The sequence below is a fragment of the Pholis gunnellus genome, assembly GCF_910591455.1.
Source record: "Pholis gunnellus genome assembly, chromosome: 4".
NCBI lineage: Eukaryota > Metazoa > Chordata > Actinopteri > Perciformes > Pholidae > Pholis > Pholis gunnellus.
In genome coordinates, this window is record NC_136530.1 from 16,965,218 (window position 1) to 16,989,246 (window position 24,029).

The 24,029-nt window shown below is 41.8% G+C and overlaps 2 protein-coding genes across 3 annotated transcripts in view; one reads left to right on the forward strand and one right to left on the reverse strand.

The window, feature by feature from the left end:
• ddah1 (dimethylarginine dimethylaminohydrolase 1) overlaps window positions 1-19,217 on the reverse strand; it is a 71,328-nt gene extending 52,111 nt beyond the window's left edge. Inside the window, exons 1-2 of one of the 2 annotated variants that reach the window (XM_079157246.1) lie at window positions 19,080-19,217; window positions 11,973-12,303 (exon numbers count right to left, since the gene is read on the reverse strand). In XM_079157246.1, coding sequence (XP_079013372.1) covers window positions 11,973-12,266 — 294 coding nt within the window. In that variant the 5' untranslated portion in view covers window positions 12,267-12,303; window positions 19,080-19,217. Of the gene's footprint in view, window positions 1-11,972; window positions 12,506-19,079 lie in introns of those variants that run through there. The other variant, XM_079157245.1, reaches the window with a different exon arrangement.
• A 1,324-nt stretch (window positions 19,218-20,541) lies between these two features.
• On the forward strand, window positions 20,542-23,274 carry ccn1 (cellular communication network factor 1). The gene is made up of 5 exons (XM_079157530.1): window positions 20,542-20,762; window positions 20,937-21,162; window positions 21,509-21,853; window positions 21,968-22,170; window positions 22,289-23,274. Exons 1-5 carry the CDS (start codon window positions 20,715-20,717, stop codon window positions 22,589-22,591), a joined length of 1,125 nt encoding a protein of 374 aa, XP_079013656.1. The 5' UTR covers window positions 20,542-20,714; the 3' UTR covers window positions 22,592-23,274.
• The last annotated feature ends 755 nt before the right edge of the window (window positions 23,275-24,029 follow it).

Here is a 24,029-nt window from a genome sequence, read left to right on the forward strand (position 1 = left end):
AAAACAATTCTGCTTCAGAGGAAAATTACAGGGGGAGTGTGCAGGAGGACAAATGTATTTATGTCTTTTTTGTTGATTGTTAAACAGTAAAAATTGTGGGCCTTAAAACCCAAACAATGAACTGAAAGATGCTAAAACGCTTCATGGAGCTGAGGCGAGAAAAACTATTTGTGAATGTAGCTTTATCAAAAGCTTCAGTTTGGATATTTTAAATTGAATTAATAACTTTATTTGGCTTTTACAAACATATTCTCAAAGACGTGCCAATACCCAAGTAATCCAGAGAAAACTTTAGACTGCGGAAACAGTGAACGTCAATTTAAAATTCAGAATATTGATATCAGTTTATGTCTTATTCCTTCTAAGCCTCCTGACAAGAAGTGAACAGAATACTCAGCTGCACTTCTGTGCAGATAACACTGCATAATGAAGGCTTTCTTCCTGAATGCTCTACATCACTGGATCATTAGCTCGGCCTCTGCTAATCCCACTTATTTCAAATTGCTAAAAATCAGATGATAATTTATTCCCAGGGAATGGAAATCACAGTAGCATAAAGTAGAAACGGCACATTATCCTGCTTAGAAACAGGAATGATGAGCCTGATGACGGCCACAAGCCGAAACGCATTGGTTTTGCAATAAAACTGTTCTATATACTGTGTTGCTGGAGTTCTGACCCATTTAGAACCGTGGAAATAAAACACATGGGTACAACAGGACCACATATTGTTCAGCAGCTGAGATTCTCTCATTACTTTGGCCAAGATTCACTCACTGTTAAATTCAATTTACGTGTGCCCCCTACTTTGGCATAATTAAAAACTACTCTGCAAATTGCATGAGTCAGACTGAATGATGGAGCAGAGACCAAATGCTCATTCAAAGAGGGCGGTTCTGGAACTAAACAGCGTCTGAAATACTGTACATCACTTTAAAGACCAATGAGTAGACCTTTCCAACGAGGCAGAGAGCAGAAGAAGTTCAAGCAGTGACAGGAACATTAGCTCCACGCTGTGATAGATAGGAAAAATTAAGAAGAGACATGTGAAGCATGCATCAAAGACAAAGTATTGACATTGATGATGAAATATCATCTGTTTGTGATTAGTGAATATGTCAACAAAACCACGGTCAGTTTCAGTTAAATCTCTATAAATCTGCAGCTCTACAACAAGTTGGTTGGGGAAAGACAAAAATAAAAAAATACATTTTGCAGGCAAGAAACAAGAAGGCAACAGGAGAGATATGGTGACAGGGCGTGGATACTGGAGCGTGCTGCAGAGACAAATCACTTCATGTTCCCGTCAGTAAGATCATTTTGAAACAATATTGGCTTTGTGCTCCGAGAGTTGAGCAGATGCGAAAAACCGTGTTGCTCTGGAGGCTTCGCATTTTCGGCAAACGCAGCAATGTACAAAAATGACTGAGCCTTGCTTTAGCTTGTCCTCCCGGGACGGCATCAAACAATGAGACATAAAATTGAGTTGATTGAGTGTGTGCCTGCTGTCTTTAACAGCGACAAAAGATAAATGGGGATAGGGGGGGGGGGGGGAGAAATGCAGGTATGTGTGCAGGAGAGAGCTCTTCTATGTGTGGAATTTAGTACACATTCATATGCATACCACTATGTGTTAGCTCTGTTGGCGTGTATGTTTGTTTCCCATCGGTCAAACAAAGACTAGTTATACTGTGAATGACTAAAAGGGTGTGAAAGGGCAGTGCATTGTAAGGTGCGTGTTGAAACGGATGTGGGCATCATAGCAGCGTGACGTTGTGCGTCAGGGGTCTGGCTCCTGCTGGCTTAATCTTGACATGTAAATACAAAACCCAGCCCCTCCAAGTAATGTGAGGTGAAGGGGTGAAGAGTTTATAATTTGCTCAGTGTCTCCGAGGCGTTTCACTCAGAAACTACCAGAGTGGAATTGACATGGAGGGTCTAAAGTCACAGCCGCACTTGGAGGAATTTTATCAGGAAATAGTGCTTCTTTAAAACGAGTTTGATATTCTTAAAGTTCATTTTCAACTTGTGAATTATTTCCCCTTGTTTTTACTGTAGCAATGCAGTTGGTCTTGGTCAATGCCTCCTAGCTTACGTCACTCTCGATGTAGCTCCAAGTCCAAGTTTCACACAAACACCAGAACTGCACTGAGCCCTGCCTGCACTACATGTCTGAATCGTGTGCAGAATTAAATTATTTCAGCCAGCGTGAGCTCATTGGAAAGTAGACGAATTAAGTAAGTAGTCTGATGGTAAGTTCCTTTGATGCTCTGTCAATTTAAACTGCCAACTGGGGAAAAACACAATCACGTCAGCCTCCTGGTGATAATTACAAGTAGGATAGAAGTGTTTTTGACAGGCTCACACCTGTAGTCACACACTGTGGAAACAGGATCTTCACGTTTAACTTTTCAGTTACTTTCCCAGGCTTCTTTAAAAGACCATTCATCATCATCAAATCACCCGTCTGAATTTCAGTATTCGGTTTAAAGCATTTAGACAAGACGCAGTTACTGCTGCAACTAATGATTGCTTTCCATTATTGATCAATCTATTGTCTTTAAATAGTGACTATTTCCCTCACAATTCTCCACATCCCACAGCGACATTTAATTGCTTGTTTTGTCTGATCATCTGTCAAAAAACCCAGTAGGGCTCAAATGAAAGTGATCATGGCTCAGCATACACCAATCTGATATACGACAACATATGTAAGCTACATAGTGTATGGCAGTAGCTGATAATGGAGCCATATTGCTTCTGTCTCATCTCTCCTGAGAGTTGCACTGTCATCTTTCATTTTCTTTTGTGCCTGGGTCAGAATTTTGCTCAAAAACGGTTGTTAAATAGGCTGCTGAAAATGTCTGGTTTGGCCTTTTTAGCTATGGCAACTTTGGTTAATCGACCAATCCGATCCACAAAAAAACTTTGAGTTTAGTGCTAATTAGCATGGTAGCACACTAAACTAAGTTTAAACTAAGTGAACATGTTAAACATTATACATTACAGTCATTTAGCAGACGCTTTTATCCAAAGCGACTTACAATTCAGATTCTATCACAATTCTACGCCGTAGGCACAGCTGCAGGAGCAATTATGGGGTTAAGTGTCTTACTCAAGGACACATCAACATGAGACTAGCCGGGGATTGAACCGCCGATCCTCAGATTGAAGAACGGCCCTGCTATCCACTTCGCCCCCGCTTATACCCGCTTGACATCAGCATGTCGGCTTTTTTCATTAGACAGGTGCACCACTTCATCAGACAAAGGTATATCTCATTTTCAGCACTAGACGCTGCAGCCAAATCCCATCAACAGGCCTTGAGATAAAATGACAGCTCTTAAGATTGTGGTTGCTCGGTGACAGCAGAGAAAAAAAAACACAACTGTCAACTGGACCAACAGAAGAGAGGGATGGTTATAGCCTGCAAGATGTAGGAGAGTCTTTTTGGCTCTGCATCTCCAGCGATCAATAAAGTTAATGTTGACAGTTTGTATCTTTCAGGGAGTCTACTGTTAAGAGTGACAACGAAAGGGAGGGAGGGAGTGAGAGTGAGAAGTCAAAGAGTGACAGGGAGAGAAGTGAGACAAGTAGAGGGAGAGAGAGAGATTATAAGAGTGTGTAGGGATTTATCTCAATAAATGTATTACCAGTGAAGTATGTTTGGTTAAAGTGAGGGCCACTACTAAGTACATAGATGCAATCCTGCTGCATCCTACTCTTTTGTTTGTTGCATAATCTGCCTTCAAACGGCAACAAATGAAGTATGGTCAACATGCCCAAAGCAAGCAACCAATGACAAATTAACAACACCTTAGTATTTGAGAGCTCTTTTCACTCTTGTAATATGTGCTTTAGAAATCCAAAAACATTTCTTGAGCTATGAATGGTATGTTCTGAAGTACAGTTGCTAATGGTGGGTTATATATTTACTTTCATCAGGTCAAAGAGGCTGCCCCTTCAGACTGACTTGGTGAAACAGCAAAAACTGAAATGTGAAGCTCTAAAATTACCAAACAACCTGATCCACTACAGAAGGGCAAGGGTGCCCATTGTTCCAAAAAAATACAAACATCCCTGGAAGATCTTCTTCATTCTACCCAAAATCTACCGCGTCACCTCTCGTGTTGCTTTACTTTGTATTTGCAACATTATGTTTGCGATTCAGACAGCAGGCAAAAGATGGAAAGAAAAGAGAAAAAGAAGAATAGAATAACATTTTATTAGACATAAAATTGTATCCCCAAACTTTCACAAGTAAAAAGGGGTTTCGTCGCTGGCTATGCTGCGCCCTTTCTGACCTTAGCGTGACTTTTCTCAACACCACCGTGCCTGGCCCACTTCCTGTGTCTTCCACTGCTCCGTCTCGCATACCAAACCAGACATTCACACACCCACGGTGACGGCTGAGCGTGACCCGGTCATCCTGCGAGGCTGAGAGGAGTTCCTGTTCACCAGAGTACTGCAGCTGTCTAGCAGGCTGTTGCGCCACGCGGGGTTGGTGGGGTTGCCGTGGGTGAACCCGAGGGAAAAAGGGAGCAGGGTGTAAGGTGACAGCAGGGTGTGGGGGAGGGCTCTGTGATCTATTAATGTTCTTTATGAGAGACTTCCTGGTACACACGAGAGGCAAAGTACTGGCACGTGTTGATCGACTCATACAGAACACATTGTGATGACGCTGAAACAAGAAAGAAGACTGATCTTGAATGCGTTGCAGAGTTACTGTAGTATCACGAGCTGTAGCATTACTGCCAAAAATAACAGATGTAACGGGGAATTAAATATAATATGCTTTAAACCTAACTGCTAACCCTTCGTTAACGTATAAATGATATATTTATGGAGAACTATATGTGTATCAGTGTTAAAAATATTCATGCAGTTGAAATATCTGTTATTTAGTCGAAGGCGTTGGTATAAATAACGGGTCATATATTTGGAGCGTTTGTTTTGTCAGTTAGTTACATCTGGCAGTTACTGGGTTTAAGTATTTAGTGACAATAAATATGTAAGAAGTAGTTTGACTTACATGACAACAAGGATAGTTAGGAATTCAGAACATCTCTACTGAATTTAGACTTATATCCTTTGAATATTCCTATTTGAACCATCACGTGTTTTATCTTAGGTTTAGGTGTGTAAGCTCCCGACTCACAGTATGAGAAGCTAGTTTAATATGTCTGGCTCACTGCCAAACTGTTGCAAAATCGGCATTCCCACTGCTGATTCTCAATGTGTTATCAATGAGAGTACATTTGCATGCCAACAGAAGACATCTCAGCCGCACAGTAATTTAGTACCGCAATTATATTAATATATAGTTTATTCTTCCTGTATTAAAGTCAAGCTAACCTATAATGCTCAGCCAAAAAGAGATTCTTACTATGTTGAGTGGTTGATTTGTGGCAACAATGACCCTGAACTTCAGGTTGATGAATGTAAATGCAATCAGCTCCACCTGAGTAAGACCTTGGAAGATTTTATGATTTGATATCCTTTGTGAGAAAATGTATCAAAGACGGAGGATGTGAGAGGAAGCAGCACTGCGATGTTACAAACGAACACGCCAGACGAGGAGTCAGACAGACAAACAGTGAGAGGAAGGGCAGGTTAAATGTGGAAGGAATGTGACAGACAGTTAGGGAAGGCACGTTGACCCTGGCCCACATGCTACTGGCGGGTTCCAGGTGTCTCACCCTCCTCCCCCGTTCACACGCGGATGCCAGGCCTCCCTGAAGGAAACCAGGTCGGTTCCGTTAGGGAAGTCATACAAGAGCCAGGAGGACGGCGAGGAGTCTGCATCTGCAGGCCGTCTAGTCAAAACAGGGCTTCTGTGCTGTCTGGTGTTCGTTTGGGGGCAGCTTCATGAGGCATGACCAGAAAGGGGCCCGCACGGACATATAAACCGCCAGGACTGAACCTAAATATTACGTCTATAAAAACATGTGTCTGAACCAAACTTTTCCAGCCTGTCTCCAGACTTAAATTGACACCTAAACCTTTTACGCTTGTTCGGACAGATTTTAGCACTTTTTAATGACCATTATTTTCCAGTCTCACTGAGTTTAGCTTACAGTAACTGCTTACAGCAGTGTGCTATTATAAAAAAGGTACAGTAAGTATCGACTGACAAAATAGATAATGGCTACACTTGAAGTCATCACAGTGTCTGAGTAGTGCCAGTAAAAGGTGGGAGGCTTAGTAACCATTTCATGGTGGATTTAAACTGTCCATTCAGTTGATAAAGCTAAAGTAGAAGTAAAAAGTGAGAGTGGAGGATCGGGGAGGATTTTCTTTTTAGGCAATCAAGTTTGTCTGTCAGACTCCAGCACAACCTGAAGTACAGATCTCAGTGTTTCCCCTACCATGTTATTGGGGGGGGGGGGGGGGGGGGGGGGGGCGGCAACAGACATCAACTGGTCTGAATGTGGAGCAGCAGCTGATCAACTGTGATCAGCTCTTCAGTCTGTCACAGTGAGTGAACTCAGGTCACTTAGAAGAAGCTAAAGCAGATCTGTAACCATTTTTTTTATAAAATACAAACAAATATTTGAATGAAAAATACCTAATATGTACTAAAAACAGTATAATCAATGATAATTATCTGTGCTACCTTTCTTATTTTCTAAAAATTGTCTCTCTGGACAGGGATCAGGATTTGGACTTCATCCCTCACTGGCTTTCCATCCATGAACCACATACCAATTACGTAACATGGGGGCAAACTACACATTCTGCTACTTGCCGCCCTTATCGGTGTGCTACCTTAACTGACTCCGCGAACTGTCTCTTAAGTTCAGGCTGAATTGCAATACAGTTGCACCTTACACCTTTTACCCTCTCACCCATAAAGGTCTATACCTGAACTCCTTAACCCGAGATGGTGCTGAAAAAACTACCAATAAAGTATGTAAGCAAGCAAATACATGCACGTTTTGATTGGCACAAGAACGCCAACAGTTCAAAACTTGCATCAGAGCATCTACAGAGAGCAGTGACTATACTAAACAATCAAATCCACTGTGAACTCATCCACACTAAATCTGCAGTGCACTCACTTACTTGCCGCCAAACATAGACACTTGAGGACAATTTAAAATAGATTATTAACGGGCTGATTGATTCACTCTTCTTTAAATGAATAGATAAGTTATGTAGACAGTTAAAAGGTAACAGGAAGAACAGTTTGGCAACATGCGCGTCTCTGCAACCAACAGTTAAGGTCAGGAGGTCTGAGAGAAAAACTCAAATGTTGTGAGCAGGGCAGGGAAATGTTCTCAAGTCAGTCATACTGTGCTTGCAGAATACATCCCAGTAAGTCTTTGTTTTGTGGCTGAGCTGTTAGTGCATCTAGTGAGAGTCTTAAAGGGCACAAGGAGTCAATACCTATAACACACAAGCTAGACTAATGTTTATTATAAGTCTGAAAACTCTAAATGGACGTCAACTGTGTTTGAAACTGACTGTGGGTTCAATAAATAAAAAAAACATATTGTATGCTGTCAAATAAAAAAAATATAACAATGCTATGACCTATGAGGCCAAGAATTCAAAGCTCATAATTCTTGATGGCCTTGAGTAAATGTTCTTTATCTCAATTCTGAAAAGGCTTAACATTAAAAGGATAACTTTTTAAACTGGACCCCTTTTCCCAATGTTTTTGTGTCTAACTGACTAATGGAGACAAACATTTCTGAAATTGGTTCAGTATTGGGCGAGAGCACTGCAGACAACAGTCGTTCACAGGCTTTATGGAATCCTATCGGGGCAAGGTGGCATTGTCATTTACGTACACTCAAAGTGCTTGTTTTTGCCATTGATGGGCTCCGATTGCTATTTTAAGTGTCTGGCATTATGGAAAGAGTCTAGCTCATGGAGAAGTCCCCTTTATGAAATCTCTCGAGGTGACGTGTTGCCAGATGACAATGGCGGCCAGACAGGGTTTGTTGAGTCGGAGTACAGAAAGTGTAGCTTTGGGTTTAAACCTTTTCAATGTTGTGGCTGAATATTTAGCTCATTTCAATAACGTGGATGAGGTCTTTGAATTCGTTGGCCAGGGACAAAGGGGCAACAGGCAGAGGAGGGTGAACCGGCTGCTGTAAGGCTGCGAAGCTCTGGAAAATGAAGGTGTTCCTGTGGGTGCTGTGACCCTATGAGGCCCACAGAGGAAGAATGCTGTAAAGAGTGGGACCTGTTGCCGCCTGATATTCAGATTTCACAAGACTTCTCCTTGAGCGAGACGTGGACACAATAACAAACGCTAAAGGAAAACGCTCTATTCGTCTGTAGGGTCCTTTTCATAATGTTGAAAATAACAGTGCAGCTTTACTTATGACATTTAATTATGATTCCCAAATAGGTTCACAATTAGCATGAAGGTCACCTTACAATCTGCAGCTCTGCATGCAGCTTGGTGAACAGTTTCAGCTCATCCATATATGTGTTCAGTATTATGGAATAATTAACTTTGGCTCTTTGTTGGAGTGTTTTTAGACAATGCTGCACTTTGCAGTGAACAGTCATGCAGTCCATTTAGAGAAGCATTTCCCCTGATACTAAAGCATTTAAGCCGCAGCCTAATGGATGAGAATAATGCTGCAACCTTGAAGAAATGTTTTCCGTCCATATTGTCATATGGAGTTGAACTTGGTACAAACAGTGCTGACCCCACCCTTTAAAAAAGGTAAAGAAGAGAGTGATCCAAGTGTGTGAACCAACTAGTTGATCTCTCCTGCAGTGACTCTACAAGACGATTAGAGGAGAACTCAAAGCAGACCTGATGGATGAGGCCGATAAAGCACCAACAAAATGCCACAGCATATAAAACAGACTAAAGTGATGAACAACAACAAGTGCTTCCCCCCAACATAGACTCTACATCTATTCTCCTGCTGCAATGTGCACCTGAACTCCACAGTATCTGATCCAAAGAGAAGCACAAGTTAAGAGAGCGTTTTCCCCTCGACGGTCAAAAGGATGTGGACAAAGTCCAGGTTTTTCTTGGTAGCCCGTAAAACTATCTATGATACTACTATGATAAATTTACCTGAATTGATAAAAGATTAGAAAATTATTCATTTGACTCCAAAACCACTTCCAGAAGTTGAATAACCAATCATGTAAATGATTGCTTCTCTCACTCTGTTGCCTGCATTGATCTAATAACACCTGATTGGCACACTATCTGGGAGGTCATGGTCTTTCCTCAAGAGGAGACGCTGTGGGATCTGTGGAGGGTTGAAGACCCCTTTACCTCTCCTGCTCTAGGCCTGGACTATTTAAAAAAAAAAATATATATATATATATATATATATATATATATATATATTTCTTAATAAATGAAACCTCTGTAAAGACTGAAACCTGTTTGATATTTTGGCAGAGTGCTCCCCAGTAGGAAGTTCATACAAGTCCAACACATTAGGGGTTTCACCTCATCACACAAGCTGTGACAAGCTTCTCTTTTTTTTTCACTGCACCTGAATCTTGCCTCGTAAATCTTGGCATTACATTGGCAGCAATTAATGGAAGACTGAGAGGGCTGACAATATGTGAAATGAAGCAGAGAAAATAGACAAGGCCCTGGCCAAACATGCTGATCCTGATAGGCGCTCAATAATGTTTTAGGTTCAAAAAACAGACTCAACCATTTGAAGTCACCCAGGATGTTTGTTGATTCTCTTGGAATCAGTCTAATGGTGAACTTAGTGACACAGCATTAAGATGTAGTGTTGTGGTGCAGCCAAATCTACATGCAAGGATGTTGAGGTAATTGTGTGCTAAAATTCAACCCTCACCAATCAACCACCAGTGAATAGGAGATGCTAATTATTTCAACACAGGCATGTCTGAAGAGTTATAGGTATAACCTTCAAGCATAATGCTAAAATTGTAACTGAAGAAGCAAACACAGGAAGGAAAAGGTCTACAGGAAGTGACTGCTCACACAATTGTAGTTCATCTACACAAGCAAAAGGATTGATTCCCAGGAAGGCTGATAAAAAAAAAAGAACAAAAAACATTGTTTCTCAGGTCAGAAATGTGTTTGTAGGTGAATAATGAGGCCGCGCTCACAAGTGTAAGTGTACGCAGTATTTTACAACTCACAATAACATTAACAAGCATTAGCGCTATGTCATATTTTTTACACACCAAGAAGGTTCAAGGTCCTTCATTAAAGATAAGGTGTTGTAAACAGCAGGCTGTATAAGAGCTTGAAGAAAACCGACACTTTGAGAAATGTTACAAAAGCTAATAACACCGAAAGTGATTGGGTAGTTTGGTGATTCTGACAATGTTTGGATTGATACAACTTGTACCTCCTGCATTACCATAAATAAACATCTCAGGTTTTATAGCTATTATGACTGTTGAAATTAGGTGCTTACGATGCATTATACTGTGTGCTATGGGCAACACAATGAGTGCCCTTACATTACATTATTCCTCTTTGCATACAAATAAGAAGCAAAAATATTTATATCATTAAAAGGTGCAAAATGTCATAGTCAAATTGTGAAACCAAAGCCATAAAACCACTTGTATTTTTCACTGTGCACCCAGCAGGTCAGCATTATAACTCACACAACAAGATGATATTTCATTTTTACATCTCATTATGGATTCATTCATTAGAATCTTTGATTTAGTTTTTAAGTACTGTTTTTGCAAGCAAATTGTGTATGCTCTTATCCTCACACTCATTGTTTGTTATTAATCACAGCTGACTCCCCCCATGGGCAGAACAGGGGCCAGAAACAAAATCATTGCTATCTCTTTATGAAATATGACAAAAAGCACAATTTAAATGTGAGAAAGCGTTTTGGCAGAGTGCTGATGGCGCGTGCACATGTGCATGCAAATGCCTGTCGTGTACCACGGTCAGTATAAATGAAATGTGGTGGCTGACGGTAGCAGCGCCAAGCTTTTCAATCAGTATCTCTGCCTCCAGTGAGGTTGGGGACCATTGGAACCAAACGAAGTGACTCTGATGTGAAATGACAGGGGGCTTTCACAGAAGCCGTCCAACTGTTTCAACCATTGTAATTTACACACACGGCTACCCTACATTGCAGCTAACCTCACTAGGCAACCTTGTGGACAGGCATTGTTGTTTGGTTTTCTAAAATGTCGTCATTCGTTCATTTCAGCGGTCACAGAGCCTCACAGTTCCTAAAATACATGTCCATATTTTCTATTTTCTAATACTTCAGGTTTTGTCATGGTCTTAATCAGCCAATTACTGTGTGAATTATGAAGCAAGACCTTCTTGGATGCATTGAACACATCCCATGATTATTATGGACAACCGTGACAACAGACAACAAATGCGTGTAGTAAATAAGTGCATTCATCACCAAGAAAAGTGTATCATGTAAACTACAAACATGGAAAGAGAAAAATCTATACGTTTTTGAAATGTTGCCTTAATTAGGAAAAGTACAGTGCAGGATAAGCACTTGGGCTACTATATTAAAAAAAGGGAAAAAAAGCATTGTCGTCATTCAAATGGGCGTTGCCTCAAGCCTCATCAACACCCTTTGTACAGGCTGTTGCACAATATGGTTCAAATGTGATCTTGATTGGCACAGTTGGTGACAAGTATAGCTTTCAGAGATGTAGGCCTGCTGCAGGATAAACCTTCCTAAAACTGAAATTTCACTCATTTTGGCGGAACATTTGATTTAGCATCACATATCTGGAGTGACCACGAGTAAATTATGAACTGACTCATAGACTTCGAGGGGAAAGTCTTGCTTTCGTAGTAAACACATCCTGCTAATGATCAGCAACAGACTGTCACATATATCAGCCACCTTAATATTTACCACTACAACCTGCACCGCTGCAGACTATTAATTGCATGCCAAATGACAACGCCTTCCTCTCCACTTCCACATCAAACTTTTTTTTTTTTTTTCATTTTCGGCAAATTGAAATCATGCAGAGGAAGCGGACACTTGCCCTACCTCTCTCCTCCTGCTCTCTGCCCCGGGTCTGGTGATGAGCGCCGTGTCACCGCACACCACGGCCACATCCTCCACGAACACGCAGTCCGGGAGCGACTCGTCCGCGGGGAGCTCCACCACCTCCAGCCCGAGCTTCGTCCCCAGGACCTCGACGTACGCCTCGTGCTCCCTCCGCGCCTTGGACAGGTCCACCTCCGCCTGGCTGCTCCGGAGCGCTTCTTTGGCCAGGGACGCGGGGATTCCCCGAACAACGGCGTGGGTGTAGTGACCAAAATCTGACATTAAACCAGCCATGTTTCGCTTTCCTTTTTTATAATTGGCACGTTCAAATCTGGAGAAAAAAAAATACAACGGCAAGTCAACCCCCGGCGAATGAATGAGAGGAACTCAGATAACCTGCTGCAGCCTTGCTTATTTGTTCCCTGCTAGTTTGTTGGGTTTTGATTAATTATTTACAGTCGCCTGCTACACACGGTGTCAAGTCTGCCCTGCTCCAGTCTAAAGGCGAGGGACAGCGCTTCGGTGACGCGCACCGACCATCACGTGAAGCCAACGAGCCTGTCAGCCCGCTGTTAAGCGTCAGCACAACAAGTGACAGTCAGAAACACACTGAATTTATGGCTCAACGCATTTCACACTGAATCAGCAAAGCAGAGCCTGCAAGTCAAACTCCGTAATGCTTTAAAAGTCTCTTTAAGACACAATTCAGTTATGTATCCATATAGTATAACGCTTAATTGCTTATCTATCGGGAGAAATTAAACCTGAAACGATAAGTCAATTTATCAATCAGTCAATCAGCAGACAGTTAAATATGAATGCAACTATTTTGACTTTGAATCATTTGAGTCATTTTTCAAGCTAAAAAAAAACACTACCTTATTTAATATTCTCTGCTTATTTGCTGCTTTTCTTTGTCTTATGCAATTATAAACTGGACATCTGTACATTTTGGACAATTGGTTTGACAAAATAAGTAATTTGAAGTCTGAATGCGGTAGGAAATTGTAATCAGCATTGTTTTCACCATTAAATCCACCTGCAAGTTATTATCCCTCATGGCGAAATTAGTTTTTCAGCCAGGGTTCACATAAAAACAGCACAACGACAAAACAACACAATGAAATACAGAGCTAGCAGGGAAATGTTAATGTGTAACAAGTGCACATGTCCAATAGCGCAAAGGTGTAAGTGTGCAAGGGAGTGCTATATGCTATTAGCACTTGGCTAGTGATCAATCAACTAATACAAAAATTATAATTTAGCTGCAGCACTAGAATCCATAATGTCTGTATTTGAACCAATTTCACATTACTTCAGAAAATGTCGCTGTAAAATAGTAGAATGTACATAGGATGCTATGATGTTAGTTTGATATAAAGAAGAAAAAAAAACATTTGTTGAGAATATGAGAAGACAATATAATTCGATAGCAGTGTTACAACTCACATGGATGTTTGTCTCTTCTGGTGCAGATTTACATCTATTCACATTTTTGCACTGACATTGCATATAATTGTGCTGCACAAAAAATCCTCTTTGCATTTGGTCTGAACACACCTTTAGAGGCTGGGCTGGCATAGGGATCCCAATCATTCCAACATCTTCTGGTCATGACATATTTTGGGAAAATATATGACATTTTAGGTCGTATCTATTATTATAAGTAGTATAGCAAGAAGCAACCTGTTTCTATGTCAACTTTTACTTTGACTGCAAAAAGGTAGTAACTTAAAATTGTTAGACCCTCTAACAATGGATGGACAAAGTAAAAAAAACATATATATATATATATATATAATGGTACGACTGTTTCCTAAGGGAAAAAATAACTAGGGGGAATAGATGACCACTACAAACAAGGATGTTATCATATTTGTATCTGCATACAGCTAAGGACATAAAGGCGGTGGAGTAAGAAGTGTATACCCACTTGACTCCCATGCTTTCTTGTTTATTTCAACTTTTACAAGTACAAAGTGTGAAAGAAAGACTATAAGAGCGCATCTCTATTTTTGAACCTGAGAATTTGGAAACATATGTAACTGCTTCACTCTTGGGAGACGTTTTGAAAAAATGTACACAAACGTCAACGGAAAAGCATATTTATAAAAGGAGGATCTCTGCTTGTCCTGTGAGAGGCGTATAGGGCAAGGAGAGTGTGAAAGTAAGGGCAGTGTAAGTAGGTGTGTGTGTGTGTGTGTGTGTGTGTGTGTGTGTGTGTGTATATATGGGAAGAGGAAAGGAGGGGGTTTATATTCCCTATGGTGCCATCTATGGAAGGCTCAGGGCCCGGTGAAACTGTCTGAATGGATGGAATGTTTCTTCAGACGTCCCAGAAGCACATTCTTCCACCGCGGGACCTCGCTTTGTCTTTTCTTGTTCCAAATTCACTCAATTATCCCCGACTGCTCTAAACATTCCAGGAGCCCCACATTCCTTTTTCCACTCCAGCCAGGATCGCCAACCACCACCACCACCCTCCTCCCGACACTAACACCTGCCCCCACCCAGACTTCTCATTCTTTTTTTTCCATAACGGATGGACCTGGCCCAATAAAAGACCCTCTCTTTCTCTTTTCTCTCTCCATGCTGAGGAATTTGGGTAACTTTAGATGAAGGAAAGCCCTCATACTTCAGGCACACCTGGCTGGTACAGTGTGTATAAAAGAAATGAGTGAAAGCAGACACGATCCTCCAGCTGCGGATGAAGCGGCACCAAAAAGCAGCACCTCTTATTTGCCTGGTATGATTGGACTCATGATGAGATCCGAGACGTCACACAGACAGCATGATTACACCAGGTGCACAGAGCATATTTAACTCGAAGCAGTCAGGCAAACTTATGAACCTAATTACCACAGAAAATAAAGTGATGAAACAACATGACATGAAATGATTTTACAAAACAATGATGTGACAAATATGTATTTTGAACCATTTCAATAGCAGCTTTAATTGGGTCCAATTCCAGATGTGTTTTTTTTTAGCTATCTTAGAAAATATGGATTAAACGCTTTTTAAGAGTCTCTCAGCTCGAGGAAAGGATGCAGTGACATTTATAATCACAAACTATCGTTCAAAACTGGTGGTGTGTCTATTCAAATGCATTCATGCCAAAAATGGAGTGAAATAAATATCTAAATCTGAAATGGCATTGGAGCTGACAAAAGGCATCAGGGGAAATGCCTTGTAGTTCAATCACAAACAACAGGAAATAGAATCTATTGTCTTTAAATAGTGACTATTTCCCTCACAATTCTCCACATCCCACAGCGACATCTAATTGCTTGTTTTGTCTGACCATCTGTCACAAAACCCAGAAGGGCTCAAATGAAAGTGATATAAAAGAAACAAATACAGAAGGTCCTTACATTTTAGAAGCTGTTATTCATGCATCGGGCCTCATCCGGCTCAGCATACACCAATCTGATATACGACAACATATGTAAGCTACATAGTGTATGGCAGTAGCTGATAATGGAGCCATCTTGCTTCTGTCGCATCTCTGCTGAGAGTTGCACTGTCATATCTTTCATTTTCTTTTGTGCCTGGGTCAGAATTTTGCTAAAGAACGGTTGTTAAATAGGCTGCTGAAAATGTCTGGCTCATCTACATTTCCTGGTTTGGCCTTTTTAGCTATGGCAACTTTGGTTGATCGACCAATCCGATCCACAAAAAAACTTTGAGTTTAGTGCTAATTAGCATGGTAGCAAACTAAACTAAGATGGTGAACATGTTAAACATTATACATTACAGTCACTTAGCAGACGCTTTTATCCAAAGCGACTTACAATTCAGATTCTATCACAATTCTACGCCGTAGGCACAGCTGCAGGAGCAATTATGGGGTTAAGTGTCTTGCTCAAGGACACATCAACATGAGACTAGTAGAGCCGGGGATCGAACCACCATTGAAGGACGGCCTTGCTACCCACTTCGCCACAGTCGCCCCGACTATAGATACGTAGGAAGGTAGGTCCTAATAAATATCAAATCCAACATACATCTCCCTGCTGCTGTACAGTTTCCTATGCACTATAACTCCTGTTTTAACACATTGTTGGCTTTGGTCTTTTCCTGGGATTTGTTAACAGAGAGAAAGCATGAAATATCTCCATCTTTATCCCTTAAGTACTGTATTTATACAGGACGCATCTGAAGGAATTTTCCCTCGAACTCGTCTTCACTATGATTCATTTTGACAGAAATGGAGTGTTCTTTTCCAAAGAATCATAGCTGGTGATTACATTTTTTAACAAAGAGGAGGTTCCTTTTGTGTCATTTTCTTTTTTTTGACAGAGCCGTGTGATTGGTGTGTGAATGTTAACTGACCCTATTTCATTAAGACAACCATGTTATCTTCTTTTACCGCCTTACATCACATTTTAAAAAAAAACGTTGTGGCTGTGTGATACAGATTTTGTCTGCTACAGAGTTTTTTTGCCATTTTCCTCCACTGTTGAAGCTCAACGATAGATTTTCAGTGCAATATGTGATGTTAACACAAGATAGATGGCAATGCAGTCTCTAGATTGTAGAACTGTCAATAAAGCACAGCCAATGTGACGCTGGAGTTAGATATTGAGGAATCTTTTGCCTTTTACACTAAATTAACATATCACTGCACTGAGTGTTTTGAGCAACAATTGGTCAGGATGTAGTGCAGGTCATCCATTAATAAGAAGATCAGCAGTTCGACCCCAAGCTCCTCTAGTTCACTTGTCGATGTGTCCTTGGGCAAGAGACTGAACCCCAAATTGCTCCCGAAGTCATCAGTGTGTGAGTGAAAGATTAGATTAAATCCTAATGGCACCTTAAATGGCAGCTACTGCCACCGGTGTATGAATGTGTGTGTGATTAGGGTAAATGTTGACTTTGGTGTAAAACGTTTTGAGTAGCTGGACGACTTGAAATGCACTGTAAACATGCTAGATGATGAAGATGGTGGTAAGCTATGTGTGTCCTTTAAAGTAATCAAGACTGGAAAATGAGGATGATTATTTTCTTGTTTTTGCCAACACAAATACATTTACCCTGACAGGAAACAACGTCTTTATTGGCAGTGGCATGTTATGAAATAACTCAATAAATTGAGCTATGAAATAGCCCTCCTGAACCAAGGCCTTTTCATTAGACGATGCCAAAATAACAAAGACAAAATGACCAAACACATCAATTAAACCTGGACTGAGCCTTTTTCCTTTCAAACAATCAGCAAAACTTACATAAATAAATTCAATACAATTCCTGTTAAACTGTGATTGCAGAGTTCTGCCTAATCACATCTACATTTCTGAAGAACTTGAGTCAGTATTTTAATCGTTGGCCTCATCTCTGTCCCTGTTCACATGAGAACGATCCATAACTCAGCAGACTTCCTGCTGCTCCATGAGCTGACAGAGAAAGGAAGTGTTGCTAGAACATACTGCATACCAGTTATGACATTTATCTTGAATATACTACAATGGAATCAGTTGTTTAAATGTTCCATCTGTCACTTAGACATAAATGGGAAAGCTGAGGGGCCGCTTGCTTCAGACTCCCTGGGAACCGATTCAGAGGGCTGCTGTCTCTTCAACTGTGAGTGCTCCTAGTGGGATCTAAAAATTAGTTTCCATTACAATGAGCCACAACGAAACACACAATCATCTCTCAAATTTTGGTGAGCAGTGAAATCATTTAAGCATCCCAGCTGGAGGTTTTGGAACTGCTCTGATATCCATGCTACAGAGCTGTGAGCATAATCCAATGATCATTTCTGTGAAGGAAAGAGCCCCCCTCCTTATTGTTGGGGGGGGGTATGTATGTGTGTGCGATGGGGGTACTCAGACAGCCTTAGTGGAAACTATTATGCCAGGGCAATTGCTACACGGAGACATGTCCAGCTTTTGGAATATTTCCTGAACTGAGTGGGTAATTAAGGAATGTAGATTAGTGCGTGTTATTCTCCATTGACGTACAATGACAACACTGTTTCCTATCGCGGTAACACACAAACGGATGCACACACGCGGCCATACACACACATGTAGACACACATACAGTATGCACATACACACTGGAGAGGCTTTGGGTCAACATAGCAGAGGACAATCAAACAAAACATGACATAAGACCTGCTGTCCAAACAATTCAGTGACATTAAAGGGGTATCACACCAAATTGGTATTGTACTTCCACGAAGTTAGGAGACTTGTGAGAGACTGTACGTCAAGAATGATCACAATCAACGCCAAGATATTCTGACGTTTAGTGTTTCAGGTAAAGCTCTAAAAATACTAGATCCCACATTTCCCATAATGCATTACTATGTTTTTGTTCAACAACTGCTCCCTGGGAAATGTATTTTAAAGTCCATGGTCACAGTTTGTAAGGCAGGCTCTCAGTTAAACATATTGATTGAGTCTCCAAGCCCAAACCAAGTTGATGACATCATCAGTTTTTGTTTTTTTCAAACTACACAAGAACCCACGAGCTGTTTTCATGGGTCCGCCATGATGAGTAAAGTGATGTTGATAATGTGAATACAATGTTGATGGTGTAAAATCAATGAAGTGCCCCTTTAAAATCTTAAATTGGACATCAGCATGGGCAAGTGGACACACTTTAGCATAATGCAGCTTGGAAATACACACAAGAGAGCATTGCCCATGTGCTCACACGGACACACCCCCTGCTCAAACAGGCTGCGCGCACACAGGCACACCTCCAGGCAAAATACTCACACAGACATAGACTATATTGATCTGTTCACAATGTAATCATATGAATATCATATTAGAAGTTTGCACTGGCCATTATTTCAATAAAAAACACATCACCCACAACCCAATCCTCCAGGAGAAACCATTAGTCGGGTTACTTTACATTTGAAAACAGCTTCAGTGTCCAGTATATCCAAATCGGATATACAACGACCCTCAAAAAAACTTCTGCTGAATAAATAGGATCTGTTACGAATCACTTTCAGCTGCTATGACTCATATTCATATAACGGGAGCACGATGATGATGCAGGGTTTGTAAAGGGAAAAGTTGATTACTTATCGGAGTCTCAACCACAATCCGCAGATTAAACTGAAAAAGAAAAGAAGTCCAAACTCACCGGAGGCTCTCCAGTCTTCCTGTTCAGTGCTGCGCTGTCTCACTGTATCGTCATGTTAAAACTACACGAGGTTACAGGGGAGATAGTCGGGAAATATCCGATCCTCATACACACAAATAAAACACTCTGCCCTCATGCGAGATGTCCTCTTTGGAATCTGCCAGCCATTCATGGCAATAATAATGGTTTTGTGTTGCGTCTTTACGCACTTCGTTTCCATCTGTGGAACGTTTTCATCAATCGGAATGATTAGAAAACTTCGGTTGAGGAGACTTATTGAGACCCCCGTCGTAAAAAAAAAAGAAAAAAAGAAAAGAAAAAAGGAGAAAGACCATGTATTTGTCTCCCCCCACCAACAACCACAACATCTCTGGTGAAAAATTGGATCACTTTACCTACTACGGGACCCACTCCCCCCCCTCCGAAACGTGATGGACACATTGCGTGAAAAGTCAAATTGCCTCAAGGAATGAATGCAAAGGTATTTCCCTGCACGAAGAACATATTTAACAAGCCTTTAAGCTGTCAGGAATGCTTTGTGGTCTGCTGGCCAAAGGGAGAGAAATATGTTAATAATGTAGGCTACTGCCATACCAAATATGGCAATATTGTTACGTCTGAGCTCTGCGCGCATCTGGAAACGCTTAGCTCCTCTGAATAAAGGCACTGGAAAGCCAGAAATAGACGCTGTTAAACGTATTTCTGCCCACACCTTTAGACTCACAGAGAAAAAACCTAAAGCTATTTTAAACGTGGCCACTGCAACATGCTATACACGTGTGTTCAGCCAATTGCTTTAATCAGCAAAAGCATCACTGGCACACATATGACAAGAAGTCTAATATTCCTCCGGGGAAGATTATAGTAACATTATAATCCGTACGCTTTTTGGCACGTTTTTAGCATATTACTTTATGATATTCTCTGCGATGCCTTTATTATGCGTTTAATCAAATGATAACAGTAGTAAGCCGTATTACAACGTAAAACCCGTGAAGGGTTGCACTGAAACCAGGAAGCTATAACATATCAAATTGTCTCTTTCACTCATGTGTCGATAAAGCAAAAAGAAGAGAAAGATCACAGGAAATAGAAGTTACAATAAAACACTACTACTTCTACCGAAAAGTCCTCTGAACTTGGGTTGATAGATGTGAGAAGCGAGCAGAGGAAGAAAGGGAAAGGGGGGGATAAACAAGAAGAGAAAAATATGAGACGGAAAAGTGTGTTCAGATGGGATCCAGGGGGGAAAAATCCATTTGAGAAAGAAAAAAAAAAAAAAAAAGAGAAAGGTTTAGACAGGGTGGAGCTTAGGTCTTGGATGGAAAATGCGCCGAGAAACATTCCTGGCATAGTTTGGGAACAGTTCAGCAGGCAGCCCAGGAACGACGTCAGCTTCCCACTACGGTATAAAAGTCCGGAGGTGGCCGGACCTCAGCAGACTGCAACCGCTTTACCGAGAGCTTCATCTACTCTAAAGGAGCCTCTAACAGAAGATCCTACCAGCGAATCAAATCAAGAGACAAGACGACTGAGTGAGGGAATACTTAAGGAATCCTCCGAATAGAGACTAACTTTTCATACAACTGGGAACAGGATTCCTCTTGAACACGCACAAGAAAAGAAATATTCAAGATGCTGATGCTTACTGTTGCCGTAGCCTTCCTCGGAAGCCTCAATTTGGTGAGTTATTTCTCTTATTTGAATCTGAAAGAGAGTTATTGGAGTATTTTTTGAGAGGGAAATAATGCTTCTTTAAACGAAATGCTGACCGTTTTTTGTATAGCTTAGGGATATCCTGTGTGCTGTGACTTAATAGTCAGTCTTTAACAGTAGATTTGGTTGTTGGCTGTACAGGTCCTCTCCTCCTCCTCCTGTCCCTCCGTGTGTGACTGTCGGCTGGAGATAACCAAGTGCGCACCCGGCGTGAGCGTCGTCCTGGACGGCTGCGGCTGTTGCAAAGTTTGCGCCAGACAGCTGAACGAGGACTGCAGCCTGACCGAGCCTTGTGACCACACTAAAGGGCTGGAGTGTAACTTTGGGGCCAGCTTTGCTGCCGCTACTACTCGTGGCATCTGCCGAGGTATGTACAAAGACCAATCCAGCTCCAGATGTGCATGCTTTTGAAATAGCCTGAAGTTGATTTCAGTTTGGTTTTGTCAAATAAGAGGGTTTAATTAAGGAGTATGGGGACCTTCGTGATTTCAGCACTGTGGAATGCAAATAGAAGGAAAACTTACTAAACCTCAAAGTACAGACAGCCCACTGTGGGGAAGGGGGGGGGGGGGGGACTCCTCAGGCAGCCTGAAGAATTTCACAGTTTAACGGATCCTTACCTGGCAGCCATGTGATGTCTAAAGCAGACATTTCTGCACAGAGCAGGAAAGAATAACATTCCTTTCCTCTTGTTTTTTTCCCTCCCCTTGCAGCCAAGTCAGAAGGCAGACCATGCGAGTACAACAGCAGGATCTACCAGAATGGAGAGAGCTTCCAGCCCAACTGTAAACACCAGTGCACATGCATCGATGGGGCAGTGGGATGTGTCCCGCTGTGCCCGCAGGAGCTCTCCCTGCCCAACTTGGGCTGTGCCAACCCCAGACTGGTCAAGGTAGCAGGCCAGTGCTGCGAAGAGTGGGTGTGCGATGACACCAAGGAGACAGACATTCTGGAGAAGATCTTTGGCAAAGACATGATGACTGATGAGTTGGAAAGAGACCTCACCAACAGGAACGAGCTCATTTCCATTGTGAAGGGAGGACTCAAGTCTCTAGCTGGTAAGAAAGCTCTTTTTCATCCTGAAATGTTTTTTCTTCTTCTGGATATATACATAGTATATCTTAAAATATGTAGGATTCTAAGATGCTAATGTCTTTTATTTATGCTTTTAGCCTTCAGACCACAGCCTGAAGTCCACGTGTTTGACAGCCAGAAGTGCATCGTCCAAACCACACCCTGGTCCCAGTGCTCCAAGAGCTGTGGAACAGGCATCTCCACCAGAGTCACCAACAACAACAGCGAGTGCAAGCTGGTCAAAGAGACAAGAATCTGTGAAGTGCGGCTATGCACCCAGTCACCTTACTCCAGTCTGAAGGTAAGCTTGAGCCACCATGACTGGATGTGATGTTGACATGCATGTTACTGGAAATGCGTCCATTCTGGGTCTGAGTGCATGACTGACCCCCATCTCCTCATTGTTTATCCCTCCACAGAAAGGAAAGAAGTGCAGCAGAACCAAGAAGTCCAGTCAGCCAGTGAAGTTCACCTACGCCGGCTGCTCCAGCCTAAAAAAGTACAGGCCCAAGTACTGCGGCGCCTGCGTGGACAGCCGCTGCTGCAGCCCCCACGAAACCAGAACCATCCGCGTCAAGTTCCGCTGCGAGGACGGTGAGACCTTCAACAAGAACGTCATGATGATCGAGTCCTGCAAGTGCACCTACAACTGTCCCCATGCTAACGAAGCCTCCTACCCGTTCTACCGCCTCTCCAACGACATCCACAAGTTCAGAGACTGATTGTTGAAGGAGATCCAAACCCCTCAGCAAGAGAAAGAGATGATCAGCAGCGCTGGCAGCCAATGGCAGTCCAGATGAATGCAGGGGTGTAAATAGACTATCAATCAACTACCAGCTTCTTGTTGTAACTAGATTCCCAAGGAATTGCAGGCTTACATCATGAGGACTTAATGAAGTGCACTGTTTGCTGTGACTACATCAGCATTCTTAACTAAGAACTGCTTCATATTAATGGAGCATCAGAAGTAGCTTCGTTATGGAGCAAGATGTAATTAATATTTGTACATTTATGTTAGTCGCTGATATCAATTCACTGTGTATATTTCGATCCTTTGCATCAGACATGACATCAGACTGTAGACTTGTGTGTGTATATGTAGGTATGCACATACGCAACTTCAATTAGCATACCATTCTGTATCTTAAGAACGAGACACCGAAATGTAACCTCTGGACTTGTTTAACAAGTGTGTGGTTTCATTCCTTCCTGACGTGGGCATTATTGTTCATGTTTTGTGGCAGCTATTGAACTCCCTTCATGAAAAAGACAAAGCGAAACATGTCAAAGGATGAATGAATGTTTTTATTATTGTTATTAATATTATTTATCAAGAAAATGTAGCTACTTTATTTGGATATTATGTGTCATACTGGAATAAATTGTAAAATGATTTAATTTTATATGCCACAAATAAAACTGATTTATTTATGAAATATGACACTGTCTGAGTTCAGTCCGGTCAAACTACACTGCAGGACGGTGCAAACAAAGTGCAACGCTTAATTGCACAGGGGGGGGGGGGGGGGGGGTTTATAGCACCATTTCCATTTTTTTGGTTCTACCATTCTGTGGACCCAAGAGATTCTCAGACAGACACCGAGCAGGGTCGGTCTGTTCTTATATCACAACAACTCTGAGGCTCTCTTGACTTTCTGTGCTTTTGGAATGCCATTCTGCAGCGAGCTAGCTTTCTTTCATTTGATCTGGATAAGCCATACACTTGACTGATTCTGAGAGAGGGGGGGGGGGGGGGGGGGGGGGGGGGGGAGAGATTAAATCCACGAGTAGCAATGAGAATGGGAGTATGCCAAGAATCTTAAGTGCTGCTCTGAATGGGCTGGGATTAAACACCATGCGAGCGGGACAATGACTATTATTGTATACAATGGGTTGTATACAAAGAATGCATTCCCGGGTAAGCTTTTTTTTCACACAGCGGACTCGCACTACCAAATTGACCTAATTCATTAGCAGTCGTCTTTCAAAGTGAATTAGTTGCATTGGCCTCGGCTGGCTCCTAAACTGCAGGGGTCTGCTAAACAGTTGTAAACAGCCCTGCGAGGTAGGGAGGGCTTAAGCCTGCCTTCCAGGTTTCAGTTTAACAGGCATAAAGAAATACTATTACGAGGTAGAATAAGGGGAAGGACAGGAAACAGT